This window comes from Pyrgilauda ruficollis, unplaced genomic scaffold (genome assembly GCF_017590135.1).
Source record: "Pyrgilauda ruficollis isolate IOZ18807 unplaced genomic scaffold, ASM1759013v1 scaffold165, whole genome shotgun sequence".
NCBI lineage: Eukaryota > Metazoa > Chordata > Aves > Passeriformes > Passeridae > Pyrgilauda > Pyrgilauda ruficollis.
Window position 1 is genome coordinate 792995 of NW_024515320.1, and position 21421 is coordinate 814415.

The 21421-nt window shown below is 53.5% G+C and overlaps 1 protein-coding gene across 6 annotated transcripts in view; it reads left to right on the plus strand.

The window, feature by feature from the left end:
* The window catches only part of PLEKHM2 (pleckstrin homology and RUN domain containing M2), a 24674-nt gene continuing 3253 nt past the window's right edge, over positions 1-21421 (plus strand). Inside the window, exons 1-16 of one of the 6 annotated variants that reach the window (XM_041463378.1) lie at positions 1-62; positions 10539-10645; positions 10796-10905; positions 11934-12033; positions 12516-12603; positions 13060-13246; positions 14981-15109; positions 15473-15532; positions 17435-17669; positions 18685-18858; positions 18892-19500; positions 19764-19833; positions 19913-20003; positions 20279-20343; positions 20609-20697; positions 21276-21408. In XM_041463378.1, coding sequence (XP_041319312.1) covers positions 3-62; positions 10539-10645; positions 10796-10905; positions 11934-12033; positions 12516-12603; positions 13060-13246; positions 14981-15109; positions 15473-15532; positions 17435-17669; positions 18685-18858; positions 18892-19500; positions 19764-19833; positions 19913-20003; positions 20279-20343; positions 20609-20697; positions 21276-21408 — 2307 coding nt within the window. In that variant the 5' untranslated portion in view covers positions 1-2. Of the gene's footprint in view, positions 63-10538; positions 10646-10795; positions 10906-11933; positions 12034-12515; positions 12604-13059; positions 13247-14980; positions 15110-15472; positions 15533-17434; positions 17670-18684; positions 19501-19763; positions 19834-19912; positions 20004-20278; positions 20344-20608; positions 20698-21275; positions 21409-21421 lie in introns of all 6 variants that reach the window. The other 5 variants (XM_041463380.1, XM_041463379.1, XM_041463377.1 and 2 more) reach the window with 5 other exon arrangements.

Here is a 21421-nt window from a genome sequence, read left to right on the forward strand (position 1 = left end):
CCATGGAGCCGGCGGAGGTGAAGGACCGCATCCTGGAGAACATCTCCCTCTCCGTCAAGAAGGTGGGAGTCGGAGCACGGCGGGGGCTGCGGACACCGACCCGCGGTGCTGAAAGGACTAGGCCTGGGGACACACCTGGGCTGCGGAGGTTGGGGACAGCCCTGGGGAACCCCAGTGCCGGGGCTGTGAGGCTGGGGACAGCCCTGGGTGCCGGCCCGGGGCGGGCAGCGTCGCTCGCTCCCTCCCTCCGTCCCTCCCTCCTTTCCCGTGACCTCAGTTCCCGGCGGAGCGCGGCCCCAGCGCGGCTCGGCTCCGTTGTGCTCCCGCGGGGTCCGCTCGCCCCCGCGCCCGGCCATGGCGCGCTGAGCGCCGCGGAGCCGCCAGCCCGGGGCCGGCCGGGGCAGCCGGCAGGACGGGGCCGGTGCTGTGCTGTGGTGGTGTGGACAGCCCTGGGGACCCGCTTTGTGCAGGTGGGGCTGGGGACAGCCGGGAGGACAGTCCTTCTGCAGAGCTGTGGGGCTGGGGATGGCCCTGGGGACCTTGCTCTGCAAGCGCTCTGGGCCTGGAGACGTCCATGGGGACCCGCCTCTGCTGGTGCTGGGGACAGCTCTGGGACCCCTTACCGTCCTCTGGTTGAGGGTGGGGCTGTGGGCCTGGGGACAGCTCCAGGACAGCCGTGGGGGCTGTGTCTGCAGAGGTGCACAGCTGGGGGACACTCCTGGGGACCCCCCAGACACACACCACTGCCATGGGTGTAGGGTTGAAGGATGGGTCCCTATGGACCTCCTGCCTGAGGCATGGGGCTGAGGGACAATTGTACAGACCCCCACACCCAAGAAACATCCCAGGGTTACTGATGAACTCTGGGACAGGAGCATGGGGTCAAGGGCACGCAGCATCCCCTTTGCCAGATGTGGACACTTTTGGGAGTGTCCTTGGAGACCCCCTGTGCTGAGGGTATGAGGTTGGACACAGCTCTTCTGGTGGTGGGGGTGGCACATCTGGGGTGTGGAGTTACCCTACCAAAGGGACACCTTTGGGTTACCCCTGGGATCCCTCTGTCATAGCTGGCTGGGATATACTGGGATTCTCCTGACTGGGGTTCCCGATTTCAAAGGAAAGGACTGGGGGAACCCTTTTTCCTGTTCGGGAGGGGTTTGGAGTCCAGTCTAAAACCATCTTTCCAGAGGTTCTCCCTTCAACCAGGTGTGTCCTGCAGGGGGCACAGGATAGAGGGGCAGGACCTGGGACATTCTCCCCACGGACACGGGGGATATGTGGTTCATTCCTGTGCCCTGCTCTATGCCCTCAAAGTAGTGCTCTGAACATGTGTCCTCTCACCTTCTCCTTGCCCCTCGTTTCTCGTCAAGCGGTTTGTTAAAGCCTATCCTGGTGGTGGAAACATCCATGAGCTGCACAGAGTGGACTGGGATGCTGAAATCTTTGGGAAGGCCAGAGGAGTGAGTTTTAAGGACATGCTGGAAGTTTTGGTTTGGCCCACACATAAGCTCCAACCAACCTTGAAAAAGAACCCCTGCTCCATTTGAGAAGGCAACAGGAGTTTCATTTGTGTTTGTCCCAAGTTTTTTTGGGGTAAAGGCTGTCTGGACTTGCTGTTGTTTCTCCAGTTGTTGCATCTCCTGTGCTTATGGAATAGGAGTTTTCCTGTGCTCTGCAGTATGTCCTGACACGGATTCATCCATGAAAATTTGTTTCATGAAGACCAGCACAAGCGAATTCCTGGTGCTATTAAGAAAAGGATGGCTGGACACTGCCTCTGGGATGTAGGATGGATGTGCAAACCTCTCCCAGCTTTTTTCTTCCATGGATGACCCTGACCTCTGGTCTCTTGCCTTTTTGTCCTCTAAAAATTAAGGATAATCTTCTATCTATCTGGAAATCAATGGATGTTCAGCCTGCTTGGAGCTCTATCACAATGTTCTGCAATGCTCCTGCCTCAGTTTCCCTGTATATATAAGGAATACAACTTCCCACACAGGATTGGTTGGACATAATTTATTTGCATTCAGAAAATCCTTGGGAGATCATGTTTGGAAATGCTAAAAAATCAACGTGTTTATTTTAACTGCTGTTGTGATTGAAGAGGACTCTTCAGCTCCAGCTCTGCCAGCACACCTTGGCCTGCCTGATCCCTGCCAACTCCTGTCTTGGTCCAGCAGTGAAAATTTTGGGATTTTCTACTCCTGCCTGTTCATTCTTGTTCAGAGCAAAACTCAGGGAAGTGTAGGAGCCTGATGGATTAAGTGTAGGCTGATGGATTAATTTCTACCATCCCAGTGAAACCAAACTCAGGCCATGGTGAAATTCCACCCTGCTTTTTTACCCCCAGGATGCAGTTCTCTTTCCTCAGGGAAATCACTATGGAGCTGCTAATTTTTCCCGGTGCTTACCTCTCCCACTTCAGCCTGAAATCCCTGATCCTCTTTTTCCCTGTGAGTGGCAAGAGTAATGTACTAGGTTAAGGGAGCAAGTGGCTTTGTGCTGGGAAATCCTACTCTCTGTCATCCTTGTCTTGAGTAACTCCTTGGCACTGGAATTGTGTCATGGGGCTTGGAGGAGTTTTCCAAGCATCCTACCTCTGATTTCAGAAGCTTCCTCGCAGTGTGGGTTGCTCACTCCTTACTTTTGCCACTGGTGCAGGAGGATTTGGATGTGTCTGTGGTAATGGTGGGGGTTTTCTTTTCTCAGCTGCAGACCCAAAGGGGAGGAAACAATGCCTTATTTTCATGGAGCTGCCCAGGGAAGAGCACCCTGTGCTCAGCAGCCTCAGATGGGGAAGGAGAGGAGCAGCAGCACAGCCCTGGGAAGGGTTTGACACTTAGGGCTGCGACTGTACCTAGCTGTGATTTCAGTTTTTACCAGGTGCTGCTGGGTTTTAGGGTTGGGGGATCAGTTCATGTTGGAACCTGGCTACTGAGAATTTTAGATTTTCTGTGCTGACAGGCACTGATCCCTAGGAGAACACTGCATTTGAACTGAGGTTGTGGAGAAGACTTCTAAAATTGAATGATAGAACTGGAATTATGGGTGTGTGGATTTTGTACAAATCCACGGCAAAAAAATGCTTCAATTCCAAGCAAATCCCTCAAACCTCAGTGAACAGGTCCGTTTCTCTTATTTTCCTGGAGAGACTTGAGGGATGGAGCACAGATGGAAAAGTGGCAAATGTGCTTGGAGAGGGTAATTCCAACCTGTGGGGTTCTCTGTGTGGTTCCCAGGTACCGGGGGGAAGATCAGTGGTGGCTCTGCTGCAGATTTCAGAGCTGTGGGGTTGGAGGTGTGAAGTCAGCCTCCACTGAAAAAAGTGAAGCAAAACACCTAACTTAGATAAAATAGGCTTCTCTAACCAGAGACATGTCAAGAGCTTTCTGTTCTTGATGGCTTCAGGAGAGGCTGGGAAAGCTCAGCACTGGGGAGCTGGGTCCCTGCTTCAGTTCCAAGGGAATTGGGAGCATGGTTTTGATTTCCCATCTACAGCTTGTCCTCTGTGTCCTCCCTGGAAGCTGTAGATTAATTCACAGTGTGATGCTTTCTGCACACATGGACAGTATTGTGACTGTTTAATTTCCCTTTTCCCACTCAGTTCCCCTTCTGCTAAGAGGGCTGTGCTCCAGCTCAAATTACTGCACAGATTGCTGCCTAACCCTTGTTTTCTATGAAGATCTAGGGCTTTATTGGGGCAGAAGGCTGGGGATGGGCATGTTGTGGCTCAGTGTGCAGGCTCTTGTTCACTCAAGTGCTTGTTTCCTTCTAGGAGATGCTGCTGTGTAGGGTGGCAGTGGGATGAGGGCAGCTTCCTGGTGCTGCCCAGGTGAGCTCTAAACACACCAGAAATCCAAACTTCAAATCCATCCTTGGCCAAGCATCTCCTGGTAGCCAGGAGCTGTCACAGGTTCCCTGGTCCATGAAGCTGGTGGTTTGTGTTCTCTTGGGTTTCCCTGAATATTCCCTGGGCTCAGGAGAGGTTCAGTGCTCTCCTACCTGGGATTAGGTGGTGGAGATGCAAAGTCCTTAAACAGTGTTATTGTTGACAATTCCAGGAACTGAATGTAAAATCAGAAAAGAGGTTAGAATCCCAGATTTTGGGACTCCTCTCTGGTTTCAGGCCATTCTGCTGCCTTTGAAGGACACACATTGCCATGAACTCTGGAGCAGCTGATCCTTGGTGCATGTCAATCAGGTGGAGCAGTGGTTTTTGCTGACGTTGCAGGAGTTCTTGCCAAAAGCTCTGGCTCTGCTCTGTTTCTGCATGACTTTGGGAAGGTTTCCACTGCCCTCACAGCAAGCTAATGCTGAGCCTTTGATGCCTGTCTCCAGGTTGGATTTTTAGCCCTGTACCTTTGAAATGCCTTTTCAGTCTCCTAAGCTGATGAGCTCTGCCTTGTGACTCCTCTGCTTCTCCTGCAAGGTGAGAGAGGGTGGGTTTGGGCATGGCTTAGAGCCCCTGTGTCCTGGAGAGGAGCAGGGAGTGCTGGAGGGGAGCATCCCTACTCAAATCACGTAGGGAATGTGCTCATCTCTGCCTGGCTGGATTTATTTAGCCCAGCACCGAGGCAGCAGCTCTGGAGATGTAAAAACAGCCAAACAGTCTCTTGCCTTCTGCTCCCTTTTGAGAGGCACTTCTCTGGCTCAAAGACCACAGGGGTTTTATCTCTGCCAGGGTCTTTCCTCTCATTCGCTCACGTCTCCCCAGGCCACATCTGTTGCTGCTGCAGGGACCACATGAAGAGGGTAGCCCTGCATGTTCCTTTGCCACACATACCAGGTTTGCCAGCTGCCAAAAGCCTGTGGGTGAAGTAGCAGCAATCTCATGGAGCTCCTGAGTTGTCCATGAAGACAAGACACAGGGGTCACTCAGGTGCTTTTAACAAGTCCACAGGTGTGTCTTGGTGGGCCTCCAAGGGCTTTGTCTCTGTGGTGCTGTGGTTCTGCTCTCATTGCAGCTGTGTATTGCTTGGGTTGCTTGAGTATTTCAAGGTTTATCTCTTTAGAAATTCCTCTTGCCTCATCCCAGTGATCAGGGAAACTTCCCTGCCTGGCCATCCAGGAGCCAGTCTGGTAGTCACACTCACACCACCATAGGGCTGGTGGTGATCCAGGGTTTGTCATCCACAATTTCAAGGGGAGTTCTGCAGGTACCTAAACTGATGTTTGTCCTCCATAACACCCAAAATCAGCTCTGGAGCTGAGGGTGGACAAGCCTGTGATGACATTTTGGGAATTAAAAAAATCCCATTTTTTCTCCTCTCTCTAGCACAAAGCATTTTGCTGGGAGAGCAGCTGGTTTAGGAGGGTGAATTTGGCCGTGGTTTTCCCAAGGAGCTAAAGGAAAGCCTCCAAGCCTCTCTGCTTCTGATTGCACAATTTTGGTGGCTGTTGAGTGATTTCAGCTTTCCCCACTTCTGGTGAGCTGGTCCAAGAGGTGTAACTGAATTAAGCAGGGGCTGGAGGCCATGGGCGGTGGGGAGGGACTCGGAGCTGTGGGACCCGGCGTGTGAGGGAGCAGCAGCTCCCTGGAGAGCAGCACTTTGCTTACTTCTGGTGTGTTTGCCACTGGACTTGGGTTTTTTTCCCATAAAATCTATTTTTTCTCTTATGCTGAGCATGTTACCTTCCCACCTGCCTTTGGCTAGCTCAGGGACCCTGTTCCACTGCAGCCAATTCTGTGCCCAGCCCCTGCTCTGCTCGCTGTGCAGAGGAACAGCATGCTCCGTAAAAATTCCCACTGGAAAAAAAACCTATCCTTGTCTGAGTCACAGAGGGGTCCAGCCTGCTGCAAGATTTGCTGCTTAGAAATAGTGAAGGAAAGCCCCAGAAAAGCCTTGGAGGGTGTGAGCTGAGAAAATGTATGTGTCTCAGGAGGTGACAATCTTGCTGACATTTGACTGGGAATGCTTCAAAGCTCAGTGTTTCCAGCAAGGAGCAACTTTGCTGTGGGTTTCAGTTTCACCTGAGTCAGGCTCCTGTCTCTCCACATCTCCAGGTTGCTCCAGTGGTGCTCGTGTTGCCTTCCAGATGCTGATGCTCTGAATGTGCCTGGTGTGTTTTTTCTGGAAAAAACCCCAAGATCCAGGCAAGGTGCACAAAGTGGGAAGCTGGGCACTGAGGCCAGTGCTACTTTGTAAGGAGTGTTGAGTCAGATCATGTGTGTGACCTCCAAATATCCTGCTAGAAGCTGGAGTTTTAGGGCTTTGTGTTGTACAAGTGCATGAGAAAGACAAGTGCCCCTGCCATGGCATTCAGCCTGCTTTTATGGATGCTATGGAAAACTAGGAGTTTTCCAGGCACAGGAGTTCAGCCTCCTCTGTATCCATTTGCTATTGCATGTCTGTACCCCCTGAGCAGGTGTGAAAGTGGCAGTTCTGAGGTGTCTGTCCTGGCCCTTCCTGCGTGTCTTCCCTTGGCCCTGAGCTGTCATCGCCTGGGACAAGGTCAGTTGCCCTTTCTTGTGCTCCCTGGAGCTCCAGGATTGCTCCTGAGGGTGCTCAGCTCTTCCAGATGGGGAAAACCCCTCACCTCAGTCCATGTACTGCGGGTGGGAATGAGGGTTTTGAAGCACCTTTCCAATCCCAGTTAAGGAGCCGAGGAATGCAAAGGGTGTTTGTTGTTCTTCCGCTGTGTTTGTCCTGCCAGGGAAATACCAAGCAGAACAAGTGAAATGGAATTGATGTTGGAAAGCTGCTGGTGAAACATCTGCAGGGCAGATTTACAGAGGGGAGAAGTGGACTCAGTTGAGCTGTGGCCAGCCCTGAACAGGTCAGGAGACTATTTCAGTATTCCAATGAGGTTTTAGAATTACTGAAGGGATTTCAAAACCACCACAAGAATGATTAGATTTGGGAATGGGCTTTCCAGAACACCTCCCTGATTATTTTTTTGGCTTCCTTTGCAATACAGGAGCTCTGCAGATCATCCTGGAAATCTTTACACTCATTGAGAACCACTGCAGTAATAGGTTATAAAATTGTGCAAGGACAAGCCTCTCTTGTGCGTGCCAGCGTGGGGTGGGGTGTGTCACTGCTAGAAAAATGAACTTGTGGTTGATAAACAGCAATTAAATCCTCCTCCTCCTCGGTGGGGACGTGGTGTGAGTGTTTCCCAGTGGCAGCCAGGTCTGTTCCTGTTCTGCTCCAGGCTCTCCCAGGAGTGTTCAGCCCATGGCTGGGCTGCTGTTGGCCCTCTCCCTGAGCAGGTTCTGTCCCAGGAGCGCTGGTGCTCAGACCTGGCCGGGGCTGCAGAGTGGTCCCGGTGGCTGGATGGCTGGGATGCCTTCTGCATGCCAGCAGGGCTTCTTTTGGCCACAGGAATGTCTATAAATAGCCCCGGGTCAGGGCTCCAGGCATTGCTGTGCCCCTCATGAGCACGAGTCCTCCATCTGAGTCAGCCTTCAGCCCTTCCTTCTGGATTTGGGGCACAGAGGAGACAAGGGGAAGAGCATCTCTCCAGAAACCCAGGGATGGCATTTTTAACCCAATTATTTGCCTCCTTCCTGATCTCCCCAGCTCCAGCCGGGCTCACTGCCCAGCTGTGTCAGGGAGCTGCTTTGTGGATGCCTCATGAAGTTGGTCACCACCTCCCAGACAGGTCTAACTGCAGAAGGAGAGGCTGGTTCAATTACCCATGTGTGTTTTATACCAACTTACAGGAGACTCCACATAAACACTCTGTAAAATGCCATTTTTTGGGGCAGTGCCACATCACTGCTGCCATCACCACATGGGTGCCGGGATCATCCCTCATGATACTCATGATCACAATTCCTACAAATTTTCAGCTAGGCATTGATCTTTGAAAAACGGCACAGCTGGACTTTGTTCCCCAGTTAGGAAAGCTGTTTCATCCTAACTTTTCTCTGTGTGTCTTCACCCTTCTTCCCAAGCCAGAAACACCTCCCCATCAGCTTTTGCAAGTGTTTCCCCACCCTGGCTGGAGGGATGACTACACCCAGGAGATCCTGAGGCTTGCTGTGTCTTGTTTCCTCCCTGGTCAGGGTGGCTGGGCAGGGATTCACCTGGCTGGTCTCTTGTGGGAATTGTGCTCCAGTGAGCTGTGCCTGCCCTTGGCTGGGCACTGTCAGCCTTTGGCCATGTTTATTTTGGAGGGATGCTGGGAGTGGCGCCATCCCTGGGTGCAGTGCTGTATGGGGACGTGGTGGCACATTTCAGTGGGAGTGAGCCCTCGTGGCTTCCTGTGACCCACAGCTCCTAAAAGGGAGTGCTGGAATCCCGATCCCAAACTGCTGAGCGCGCCTTTCCCGCCCTCTGGGCTGGTGTGACCCCATGACTCTGAGCAAAGCACAGTCACAGAAGCCCATCCTCTGGCCCCTGGTGTGCCACAGGGACAGGATTGAGCCTTTTAGGGTGGGTTTGCTCTGGTTTGGCCATGGAGCCAAGTTTTCCAGCAGCCTCCCCAGGAAGGGGGATGCAAGGGGAGCTGGTTTGTGCAGAGCAGGAGGCTCAGTGCTCCTTGCAGAGCAGTAAAAGGGGCACCAGCCTCTGGTGTAACAAAGAATGAGCCTTCAAATCCTAAACCTCTTCCTGGGGGAAGATTCGGCTTTTCCAAGGAAGAGAAATCCATGTTTGAGGTGGAGACAGCCACTGTTTGCTAATAGTTTGCAACCTTGGATGACAGGAATGGGTCAATACATGGAGAGGGATGGGAGCTGTGCACTGGCTGCAGGAAGGAGCATGACGAAGTTCTGAGTTATTTTGGGGGAAAGGAGGAAAGAAAAAAGAGGAAATACTTCTATTTCCTCATCTCTTTTGCTGCCCAGGCATGGAGTGTCTCTGTCACGAGGAATTCCTCTGGTCAGAGGCACAAACAGGCTCCAAGTTCCCTCCAAACTGACCTCCCCAAGCTGTGTCTCCTTTTTTTTCAGTGGTGAGTTCACAAAATGCCTGATTTATTCTTGTTCCCCCCAGCTGCATTTCCCCAGTCCAGCACAGAGCCTGCAGAAACACCCAGAACCTCGTCCAAGGGTGCCCCAGCTCCCTGCAGAACCCAGAGCCTGGCTGGGACAAGTTGGGGATTTCTGCCTTCAAATGCTGGCTCATGTCCTGTGAGATCTTTGCTTCTACCTCAGTTTTCCCAAAAACAGGATATTTTAGTAAGCTCCAGCTCTTGGAAATCATCCCCATGACTCCATCCATCCATCACCCAAGGAATATGGCTCTAAATTATAGGTTTGTTTCTTCCTCTGGTGTCCTTGCTGCAACTTCTGCTTTAGTCTGGGCTGCCTATGAATAGTGGGAATCTTCTGGAAAAGCTTCCTCCCAAAAATGGATAGGAGCTGTTGAGCTGAAATGCTCCAGGTCTCACCTGGGTGTTGTGAAAGCCCCTGAGGATCTCCAGAACACCCACAGGTGCCTCTGCAATCACCACCTCCTTGTGTATCTGCTTCCCCAGGGGATTCACCTGCTGGGACAGGGACAGGCAGAGGAGGGCTGTGCCATCGGACAGGGGAGCTCTGGCTGCCATTCTCCAGGCTCAGCAGTTTTCTCCCACATAAGGGCTGGGACCAGCTCCATGCAGGAACCTGCCTGGCTCTGCCATCTTACCTAAGAGCTCCAGAGGGATTCAAGGTCTTCAGGCCAGGAGGGTGTTGGAGCTTGATATGTTCATACTCCTAAGAGTGTTGTTGGGGTCAGTTCCCAGGGGCCCCGAGGTGTTCTCTGAACCCTGGGTAACTGCACATCAAGACTGGATGATTTTTCCAAAAGAGCTTCCCTGGTAATAATTCTGGAGGAGAAACCTGTTTTGGAGGGACAGATCAGACTTGACAAGCACAGTAATGTCAAGTTTTGGGGTTTTACACATCTATCATCTAGTGAGGTTTGGCAAAGACATGTTAGGTCACTAAAATGACATATATATTGTCTCTAATATTGTTGTGGCTCAGCTGAGCTGTTTTTGCACGTTGCCAGCAAACAGCCATGGCCTGTCCAGCTGAGATTACATCCTGGGAGGGTAATCTCCCTGCCTGGATGCCAAGGGTACGTGAGACAGGACCTAAATAGATCCCTAAGCTCTGGGGGCAGGAGGAGGCCTGTGGGTCAGCTGGGAAGGGATATAGGATTTGGGTGCAAGGGGATTTCTAGGATTTCTAGCAAAACCAAGGAGAGGCCTCATCCATATCAGAGCCAGAAACAGAGCAGAGCTGGGGTTTATTTCTGCTCTGAACCACTGTGTGGTGGCTGCAGAGGAACCACCAGACCCTGCTGTAGTGTTGGCTGGGAGGGAAGACGCTGCTCACCTTCAGGGAACTTGGTTGTGCAGCCACCATGGCACTGCTGGGCTGTGAGACATGGGGACCCTGGGCAAGGTTCTCCCTGTAGTTACTGCCTCAGGCTCCTCTCAAAACCATCAGCTGTACCCCGTAAGTAAAACCTGCAACAGGGTGTAGCAAGCTGAGAGATCACAAAAAACTTCAGTGCTGAATGTGAGCGTTTTGGCACTTCCACCTGCTCCTCGTGGGCTGGAGAAGGGCATTCCAGCCATCTCATCTCTTCTTTTTGCAGCTGCAGAGTTACTTTGCTGCCTGTGAAGATGAGACACCAGCCATCAGAAACCACGACAAGGTCCTGCAGCGGCTCTGTGAACACCTGGATCACGCTCTGCTCTACGGGTGAGCCTGGAGCCCAGCCTGGGGTGCTGCTTTTCCCCATGGAAAAAGCCTGCTGTGGAGCCTCAGCATGGAGAAAGCATCTGGGCAGGGATTGGTGTGGAGAAAATGAAGCTTTTGCTTAATTTTCCTCTGGGATGTTTCTTCCTCCAGACTGCAAGATCTTTCCTCGGGGTACTGGGTGCTGGTGGTTCACTTCACGCGCCGGGAAGCCATCAAACAGATCGAAGTGCTGCAGCACGTGGCCACCAACCTGGGACGCAGTGAGTGTTCAGTGTCCCCAGCTCGCTGTGGGGACACCTGGGGAGGCCCAGGTTGTGCTGAGGAGTTTGGGCTGCTGGTGGATCAAGGGAGCCATTGGGATCCAGGTCCCAGGCAAAGGCATTGCAGAATCATTAAAGTTGGAAAGGACCTCTAAGATCATCGAGTCCTACCATTAGCCCAGCACTGCCACGTCCACCACCAAGCCAGGTCCCCAAGTGCCACATCCACACGTAGTTTGAACATTTCCAGGGATGGTGATTCCACTGCTTCCCTGGGCAACCTGTGCCAAGGAGGTGGGAGTCCTGCCATGACTACGTGAGGTCTCTGGAAATAATGTCACTGTGCCTTGGGGTCAGGTGCTGAGGTGTAGCCTGGCTTCTGCTGCCCTGAAACACAAGAGGCTGTGCCCTCAGGAAGGGTTCCAGACAGATGGGAGTCCTGCAGGGCCATGCCCTTGGGAAGGGTTCCTGGCAGATGGGAGCATCCCCTCTCACCTCACCTCTTGCTGTAGCAGTCATGTGTGTGATTCTGCATTTTCCCTGCTCCAAGTTGTCCATAGCAGATGTTTGGGACCATTGAGGCCACTTCTGATGCAGGACCATGCCCAGATCCTCTGTGCCTGCTTATCCAAACACCTGCCTTGTCCTGGGCCTGTACTGGTGAGAGCAGAGCTGAGCACAGGCTCTACTGTCACCTCTCTCTGCACCAAAATTTGTGTCAAATCTCACCTGGGCTGATTCATGTCAATTCTCCCTCTGCCTCTCCCATCTCCTGGCATTTCTGGTAGGGCTCCCATCTTGCTGGAGGGACACAGTTGTGTAGCTACTTCTTTATCTGTCTCTCACCAATTTTACTCCAAATCATGGATCTCTCACTGTCATCCCCCTGCCCCAGATTTCCTCATAGTTGCTCCCCTCAAATGATATGAATGAATGATCTGAGGGGTTTTACTAATTTGTGACTGTTTCTAGGCTTGTGTCACTTCTCAGGTGTTTCCAGATAAATCTCTCTGCTGCTCTGTTTCCAGGCCGGGCCTGGCTATACCTTGCCCTCAATGAAAATTCCTTGGAGAGCTACTTGAGGCTGTTCCAGGAGAACCTCAGCCTGCTGCACAAGTACTATGTCAAGTGAGTATCTGAGCTCCTTCTTTGGGTAGCATTTGACATCCCTCCTGGTCAGAAGGCAGCCTGAATTTGCCTGTGGGGTACGAGCAGTTGATCAGGGTTTAATTTTTTCCTTGTGGGATTTACATGGTTAATTTAAAGGTCCTAGATGTGAACACACTGTCCTCTTATCTCTATGAGGCCCTGCAAGCATTTCTCCTAGTTCCTGCTTTTACTCTGCAGTCCCCTTTATATTTTTCCATGATTTCCAAGGAGCTGCTGAGCTCCTGTTCAGGCACACAGCTTTGCTGGACACCTGGAAATGTGGCTGTAGCTCAGTTTGGGGACAGCACACAGTGGCTGCCCTCAGAGGCAAGGAGTGGGCTGCCAGCTCCAGGGCCAATCTGTGGCAGCTCAGAGACGCCCCCAAAGAAACAGAAGGGCCCTTGTAGCTGCTTCTCCTCTTTCCCTCATTTGTAAAGCCCTTTTGTTCCTCCCTGCGGCAGGAACGCCCTGGTCTGCAGTCACGACCATCTGACCTTGTTCTTAACACTGGTGTCTGGACTGGAGTTCATCCGCTTTGACTTGGATCTGGTGAGTGTTTGATCTGTTCTCCGAGCTCTGGGAGAGTGGGAATGTGGAGCAGGGGAGGTCCAGGGTGGGACAGATCCCTCCGCTTGGTCCAGGGTGGACTTGCAGATGATGCTGATGATTTTGGGAAAGACTTCCAGGTCTTTGGGGATCCAGCAATGGGATTTATTCCTATTGCTCAGTTCTTCACTGCTTGGAGGAGGAACAAGGCAGCTGCAGGGCAGATTGATGGGGATAAAGGAGCTGAGCTCTCCAACTGTGGTACAAAACCCTGGTGTCCCTCCAGAAAACACAAATCCACCAGATAACCCTTGGTAAAACCACTGGGTTTCCTCTGAGATGGACACTGAGAAGGGACCTTCAAGGGGCAGTCCCAGTGTTTTGGTGGGGTGGCATTTTCCCCCAGCTGTGCCAGTAACAGTGACTGCAGCCTGACTCTGAGCACTCCCTGCCCTGCAGGATGCTCCGTACCTGGATCTGGCCCCGTACATGCCGGATTACTACAAACCTCAGCACCTGCTGGACTTCGAGGAGCGCCTGCCCAGCTCCGTGCACGGCTCCGACAGCCTCTCCCTCAACTCCTTCAACTCTGTCACCTCCACCAACCTGGAATGGGACGACAGTGCCATTGCTCCATCCAGTGAGGGTCAGTGGGGTTTGGGCACAGTGTGGGCAGGGCTGTGCTCTTCCCACATCCCCTTCAGATAAGGCAGCAGATTTTAGACTGGAAGAGACCAAAGCAGGAGAACCAGCAGCCAGGCTGGGAGTCTCTCCTGTCTTACATTCTTGGGAGACAGGACAAGGGGGAATGGGTTTAAACTAAGAGTTTTAATCAAAGAGATGGGAAATTTAGATTAGGTATTAGGAAGAAAATCATCCCTGTGAGGGTGGTGAGGCCCTGGCACAGGCTGCCCAGAGAAGCTGTGGCTGCCCGTGGATCCCTGAAAGTGTCCAAGGCCAGCTTGGATGGGGCTTGGAGCAGCCTGGGACAGTGGAAGATGTCCTTGCCCATGGCAGAGGGTGGAATTAGGTCAACTTTAAGGTCCCTTCCAACCCAAACCATTCTGTGCTGATTCCATGCCTCAGACTGGGAGAGAAGGACATTCCCTGCAGGCACCCCAGGTCACATTCCCATCCTGAGGGTTTTAGCAAGAACTGGAGAACTCTCCCCACAGAGTGAAGGCCGTGCCTGTATCTGAATGTGGCTTCCAGGTCAGCAGGGACACAGGGCTGCAGGGGAGGTTTTTAACTGTTTGTTTCACAGTCCAGAGAGCCACATGTGCTGGCCCTGGAGGGGAGTCGTTTCCAGTGTCTTCTCTGTGTCTTCAGTCTGGGAGAAAGGCAGCCATTGGTGTCAGAGGTGTTGGTTTGTCCTCTTGATACATCTTGAGCAGCCTGCTAAATTGTCCTACCCACCCCCTTATCCCTTCAGAGAGGCTGGGTGTTGTTCCTGATGAACTGGGCAGGCATGTACCTTGTGTCTGCACCACGAGTCTGCTGCAGCCAGAGCAGGGAGCTCCTGTCCTGCACCCACCATGTTCACATCAAGCAGCAGCTCTGCTGGTGCTGTTCCTAATCCAAAATGCATTGGCCATGTCCTGGTTTTTATGTCAGTTTGAACAAGAGGGATTATGGATAGAGATGGAATGGAATGAACTGTTAGATGGATGGAGAGAATTTGGGCCTGAACCCACACATGGATGGGTTTCCTCAAGACAAGGGTCACCAGGTGCCTTTCATGAGCGAGACAGAACCTGCAGGTATTAAAGATGCTGAGAAGGAACAGCCTGGGATGGGCATTGGAATTGTTTTAACAAAGGACTTGGAAGCACAGCACTGGTTTGGGCTCACCACATGTGCACTCAGGAAAGGGTTTGATTTTAGGGACTTGCTCATGCCAAATCTCCAGCATCCCAGGGAAGTTGGAGACAGCATGAGGAGCCTAGAAATAAAAATCATAGAGGATGGTTCTCTGTCCCCAGAGGTTTGGCATAAGCAGCTGTTGTGCTGTACCCCTGGTTTTGCATTCCTGCTCCTCCCTCAGCAGAGCATGGCTTGTGCCAGACATCTCCTGCCCCTACCACTGGGTGTCCCCGGCCTTCTGGTGAATGGCTGCTTAAAGCTCAAGAGAAGAGGGCTTTGGAGTGGAGATCCAAGAGATTTTGGAGATGGGCTTTGGGTTTGGCATCATCTCAGCCTATTCCATGTGTCCAGGCAGTGGCTGTGCTGTGTGTCTCAGTCTCCCCATGCACAGAAGGATTTGGTGCTGATGTAGGAATGCTGGACCAGGACCCAGGAGGGCAAGAATTGCTGCTGCTCCTCTGGTGTGGAGGAATTTAAATTTTCCCTGTAACTATTACCCTGCTCATCATTTCAACAGGAGCATGTCTCTACCCTGAGAGTGTAGGTGGAACTGGGGATTGTAGGATCAGAGGACAAGTTTTCCCCTTTAATCAGATCCCTGGCTTTGCAAACATTCATGAGTCAAACATCACAGTATCTGTGGGAGGTAAGTGTGAAGTGGGGAAACTGAGGCACAGAGAGATTTAAATTGTTTCCCAGAGAGGATCAAGCCCTAGGTGCCACTGTTTATCTGGTTTAGCTTCCCAGCAGCTTGAATAATGGGGCCTTCACCTTTCCCTAGTCCCTTTGTAGCTCCCAACACTGGTTGTTCCAGAAGGAACAACCACTAGTGCAGCTGGTTTCCATTCACATTCCCTATTTTCTCATGTTTCAGATACCAGTGGGCAATTGTTTTGTTTCTCCCCAGTCCCATCTCCCTCCCCAAATCCCCCTCACACTCTCCCCTCTCCCCACTTCCCTCCCCACTACCTGTATTTCTAATCCTGAGTTTTATCCCTCATTCTTGTAGATTATGATTTTGGAGATGTCTTTCCAGCAATGCAGACCATGCCCAGCAGAGACTGGGAAGGTGGGACACACTCATCTCTTACAGCATTTTTGTTTTCTGTCTGCATTGCTGCCCCCTGAGCTTGCTGCATGTTCCCATGTTTGTTTCTTTAACAACCAACTGCCCTGTCCTGATGGAGTTCTGTACAGGCCCAAAATGTGGGATGTGCCAGCTGCCCTCATGCCATGGATTTCCTCTTTGGGGTAAAGCACACAGGGTGCTGACTGAAAAATTGATCCACCATCATTGGTTTCCTGAAAGCCCTGGAAAACAGCTCAACTAATTCTGCTGCCTTTAATTTTGGGCATTTTGCAGGGATTAGTTTGGGAGGTTTTGTTTTCCCTGGAGCATCCTGTCCTGTGTCAAAACTTCTCCCATGAAGCCACAATATCCAGCACACGGCCATGCTCAGTTTGGGTCACTACATTTGTTACTTTTATTAATGTTATCACTTTTTAAACCCACTTACCAGCTACCTCTGGCCTTTATGGCCAAGAGCACTTGCCCAGCTTAAAGGAATTTATTCTTCTTCCACCTGCAGCCCCTGTGCATATCCTGCACTGAAGCAGCAACCTCTCTGCTTCACTCCCAGAGGAAACACACCACACTCTATCCTTTGCAGCTCAAAGCTGGATTCAGGTGGTCCCATCAGCTGGAGCCTGATGGGACCACTTGAATATTTGGGGACTATTTGGGCAAATCTGCCTGAATTCCATGTGGATTGCTCCAATGTGGATTGCTCTTGGGCTCTAACACGCTCCCTCTTAGCTTCTTTCTTACCCCCTGCACAGGGATGTCACAGAGGTGGTTTAACCTGTCCCTGGAGGGTACAAACCAGATTTCCAAACCCAGGGTGCAGCCAACAGCTCCAGTGGGGGTGTTGGATGGAGGCTGAAGCCCAGGGATGCTGGGGGAAGGCAGATCCCTCTGGATTTGAGGATAAAAAACCTGATTGACTTCCCTGGTAGAGCTCACTCTCTCCCTGCTCCAGGGCAGCTTTTTCAGTGAGAACAAAGTGGAGTTTTGGAATCATCCAGCACAAACTGCCTGGATTAGAGTTTTACAAGAGGTTTCATTTTCCTCCTCAAATCCTACACCCCAAATCAGTCTGCCAGGGCTGTGGTTCTCTTCCCAAGGGGTCTTTTTAGCTGACTGTGAAAGGAATCAGAATCATGGAATGGTTTGGGTTGGAAGGGACCTTAAAGATCATCTCATTCCAATCCCTTGTCATGGGCAGGGATACCTTCCACTAGACTAGGAATGGTGCTGGAGAACAGAAGGGCATGGATAACTTTTCTTTAACCATGATTTTGGATGGATGATAGATAATAATAGTCCAAGCATGACTCCTGCAGCCCTTCTCCTCTGCTCTTTTTCCCTCTGAAGACTAACACGGGCCCAGCTGTTTGTGCTCTGCCCTGTCTGTGCTGCCTGCTGAATGCTGTGTCCCCTCTCCAGCACACTCCAGCCCCCACGTGTGTCTCATGTGAGCAGAGGAGAGCAGCCAGCTCTGTCAGGATTGCTGCTCCATGGGCTGGCTCTGTGTCTGCCCTTCCACCTGAGCAGGCACCTTCCCACGGCCACGGAAGGGGAGAAGCAGCAGCCTCGTGGCTCGCTGTCACCTTGCTCAGGAGCAGCGGCCCCAGGACCCCTCAGACTGCTCCCACAGACACCACCTCTGCTCTCCATCGGGCTGCTGGCTCCTGGGTGACTGAGCTGCTGTGTCCAGGCATTCTCTGAACTGCAGAGGGGGTGCAGGGTCTCACACTGGCCTCCCTGTCTGTCCTCACCAGGAGCTGCTGGCACTGCCAGTGGCGTGGTGCCCACACAGTGCCCCGAGCCCCTGGCGCGTGGCTTGGCTTGGTCTGGCTGTGTGCAGGAGCCCGAGCCGGCGCTGATCCGCTCTTGCTCCCTGTCCTGCAGACGGGGACCTGACGGACACGCTCAGCTGCCCACGCTCCGCTGCCTCGGAGGCCAACGGCGGCAGGGCCGCGGCGAGGAGCCCCACGCAGCGCCACAACCCCTTCAACCAGGACAGGGCCGAGGCGCCGTCCTCCGCCGACACCACGCCGGTGCACGCGGCTTCCCGGGACAAGGCGGAGGCCACCCCCGAGGGAACGGACCAGTCAGAGAGCTGCACGGAGCTGGAGGTCATCAGGTAGGGACACAGCTGCTGGCCTTGGAGAGTGGCAGATGTTGAGCATGTGCCACCTCTCTGTCCCGGCGAGGACGGTCTCCGTGCTGCAGCCTTCATTCAGCCCTCTGAGGCTGGGCTGGGTTCCTTGGGCTGATTCCACATCACCTCCTTTTCTTGCCAGTGTGTGTCAGAGGGCTCAGAGTAATCCATGAGCGTTTATTTGGAGCTCTCTCCAGCTGGTGGCAGCTTTGCAGCAGCTCTGGGGCTTGGATCTTGTCTCCCGTCCTGTTCCTCCTCCTGCTTGTCAGTGAACTGTGGCCAAACCTGTCGTGGGAGATGCCTCTGCAGAGCTCCTGGCCGGGGTTTGGATGTTTGACTCCTGCAGGGGAGATCCCCAAGGGATCCCTCAGAGCCCTCAGTCCAGACAAAGAGCTCAAGGCTCTGTCTGCTCACACCCAGCAGTGGGGACTCCCCAAACCCGCCCAGCAGGGCTGTGCTGGAGCAGAGGAGCTGGGTTTTACACATCATCCCACATGGCAGACACAGGGAAGGGGAGCACTGGGCTCACTTCCCAAACAGGGGTGACCTGGCAGCAGTTTGGGTGCTGTGGGTGCCAGAACACTTCTGCAGCACATCCTGGTGTGCTCCAGCCTGCATCTCCCTCTCCTGGCAGGGGGGGACACGGCATTGCCACCTTCAGAAATCTCCCTTCCCAGCTTCTTGATCTCAGCCAGGGATTTCTCCCACATTACTTCAGCACCACAACCATTTGTGATCCCCTTACAGCTGAAAGAAAGCCCAAGGTGCTTTGTCAGCAGTGACACCTCTTCTGGGGATAGGTAGGAGAAAGTGCCCATACCTTGTCTTGTGAAAACTGGCACAGAGATGGGGGCTCTACATGGCTGCACACTGAGCAATGTTCCTGATTAGAAGGATTTCTCTGCAGTAGGGAAAATTGTGAAGGAATGTTGTTGGACCCCCGTGCATATTGCAGAGTCTAAACAGGCACAGTGGGTGACGCTCTTCTCTCCCACAGGTTAGCCAAGAAGAAGAAGACAGGCAAGAAGAAGAAGGTGAAGCCTGAGGAGACGGTGAACAACCCGGCGCCCGCAGCACCCGAGGCCAGTGGGGACAGCGGCATCAACGGGCTCAGCGACAGGGAGGAGCCGCCGAGGGACCGGGAGGGGGACAGGGAGGAGCCGCCGAGGGACGGGGAGGGGGACAGGGAGGAGCCGCCAAGGGGCGGGGGCTCCGCTGCCCCGGGCGGGCCGGAGGAGGGCGGGGAGCGCGCTGCCCTTGGCCCGCTGGCCCTGCGCATCCCCGAGATGAAGGACACGTCCATGGAGAGCCTGGGGCAGCCCCTGAGCAAGGTCATGGACAGGCTCAACGGGCAGCTGGACCCCGGGGGCTGGAGCGCCGCCCTGGAGCCCCCCGGGCAGCCCTTTCGGACCGGCACGCCAGGGGAGACCCCGGATGGATCGTCCTCTGGCGACTTTAGCGAGGGAATTTCAGCCCCCATGGACTTCTACCGATTTACCGTCGAGAGTCCAAACGCTGCTGCACCAGGTGGTGGCCACCATGACCCTCCAGGGCCTGGCCAACCGCCACATGTTTCTGGTAGCCCTGAGGCTCCTGAAGAAGAAGAAAGCAAAGAGGGAGAAGCAGTTGGGGCAGTAGAGTCTGAAAGGCCGAGTGATGAACCTCAAACTAGCCAGACAGAAACCACCAACCCACAGGCTCTCTGTGAACCCAAGAAGGAGCAGCCCAGCCCTTCCCCAAGCAGCGCTGAGGACTCTGGGGTGGAGGAAGGGCAGGGCAGCCCCTCGGAGCTGACCCATCCCTCCGAGTTCAGGTGAGGATGGGTTTGCTCAGCAGGGAGAGCATCTTCAAAACAATCTTGAGGTCAAGTTGCCGCCTTTCCCTTTGTCCTCGGTTTGGGGGGCAAAGCCCACCCTTCTCCAGGATGAAGAGGAGGCACAAAGGGTCAGGAAGAGAAGGTCTTGGGGAGCTAATAAGTGCCCAAATCATGGACATGTTCAACAAGGAAGGGGACTGCCCTTCCTGGACTCACCCAGCCTCACATCCATGTCCATCCTCTGCTGTCTCTCTCCACAGGGTGGATAACAACCATCTCCTCCTGCTGATGATCCATGTATTTCGGGAGAACGAGGAGCAGTTGTTTAGGGTAAGGGGTCTCCATCAATTAAAGATCAGCTCTGTGCCTGCGTCAGCCCAGGGCTGAGAGCTCCTTTCTTTCCATGCAGATGATCCGAATGAGTACGGGGCACATGGAAGGGAACCTGCAGCTGATCTACGTCCTGCTGACAGATTGCTACGTGTACCTGATCCGGAAAGGTATCTCATCCCAACAGCCTCTGGGCTCAGTGGCAGGGAGGGAGGCTCCATCCATGGCCTGTCCATGGATTAGGCCATCATTGCCTTCACTGCCAGTTTCCTTGAGTCCTGTGGTCACAGCAGGGAGCTCAGACTGACTTGTCCCCCAGGAGCCCTGGGACACGTGTCCCGTGGCTCCGTGCTGCCTGGGCCATGGCTCGGTTTGCAGGGGTGTCACTGCTGCTGCAGAGGGGATGCTGTGCTCCCCTTCATGTGGCTCTCTCTGTCTGTGCCAGGGGCAGCGGAGAAGCCATACATGGTGGAGGAGGCTGTGTCCTACAACGAGCTGGATTACATCTCGGTGAGCCTGGCTGGGGGGGCAGCTTTCACCTGTCCAGGGCTGAGGGTGTGTTTGTATACATGGGGAGTGTTCTGGGCAGTGAACCTTTGAGACTGGGAGAGCTGGCAGTGATGCCCCTTCCAGTGCCACCTCTGTGGGTGCCCATGTCTTTGCATGGGCAGCAGAGTGACCACTGACCCTCTCCCGGGGGCCAGAAGCCCAGTCAGCCCTGCTCTGTTGCCCCTCATCCTGTGCCTGCTTCCCTAACCATTGCTGTGTGGCACAGGTTGGGCTGGATCAGCAGACAGTGACCCTGGTGTGCACCAACCGGAGGAAGCAGTTCCTGCTCGACACTGCTGACGTGGCTCTCACCGAGTGAGTGGGGAACTGGAGCACAGAACTCGGATTCTTGGACTTTGGGACAGTGGGAGACTTCAGAGACAGCCCTTCATGACAGTCCTGCCACCCGTGAGGGGGTTGGGGGCTGGTTTGATGCCACTGGCTGAACCCAGCTGACAGCTGTAAATGCCTCAGGCATGGATACAACCAGAGTATCTTCCCTGGATCAAGAGTTACTCCATCCTTCAGTCTGAGCTTTGGGACTCTGGGCAATGCAGACCAAATGTCACTTGTGTCACTTGGCATGAGTAGGGATGAGCTCCAAGGCATGTCCCAGGTCTCTGTGTGTGCTGGCAGCTCAGAGAGGTGACCATCAAGCCATACTGGGGTCTGTGCTGGGATGAGTGACCACCTCCGGGTGTCACCCATCTCCTTTCTGGAGTTCAGACTTTGCAGCCTCCTATCACCTTTGGTCCGTGGGTTGATTTTGCAGCTCTTTGGTCTGGAAGACCAGAGGCTCACGGTTAAGGGAAGCCCCTTAGGCACCAGAGTGTATGAGGGAGATGAGGGGCTGTTTGCCCCAGCCTTGTCAGAGATCTCGGTCTCCCTCTCAGGTTCTTCCTGGTCTCCTTGAAGTCAGCCATGATCAAAGGGTGCCGGGAGCCCCCTTATCCCAGTATCCTCACGGATGCCACCATGGAGAAACTGGCACTTGCCAAGTTTGTGGCACAGGAGTCCAAGTGTGAGGTGAGTTTGGATG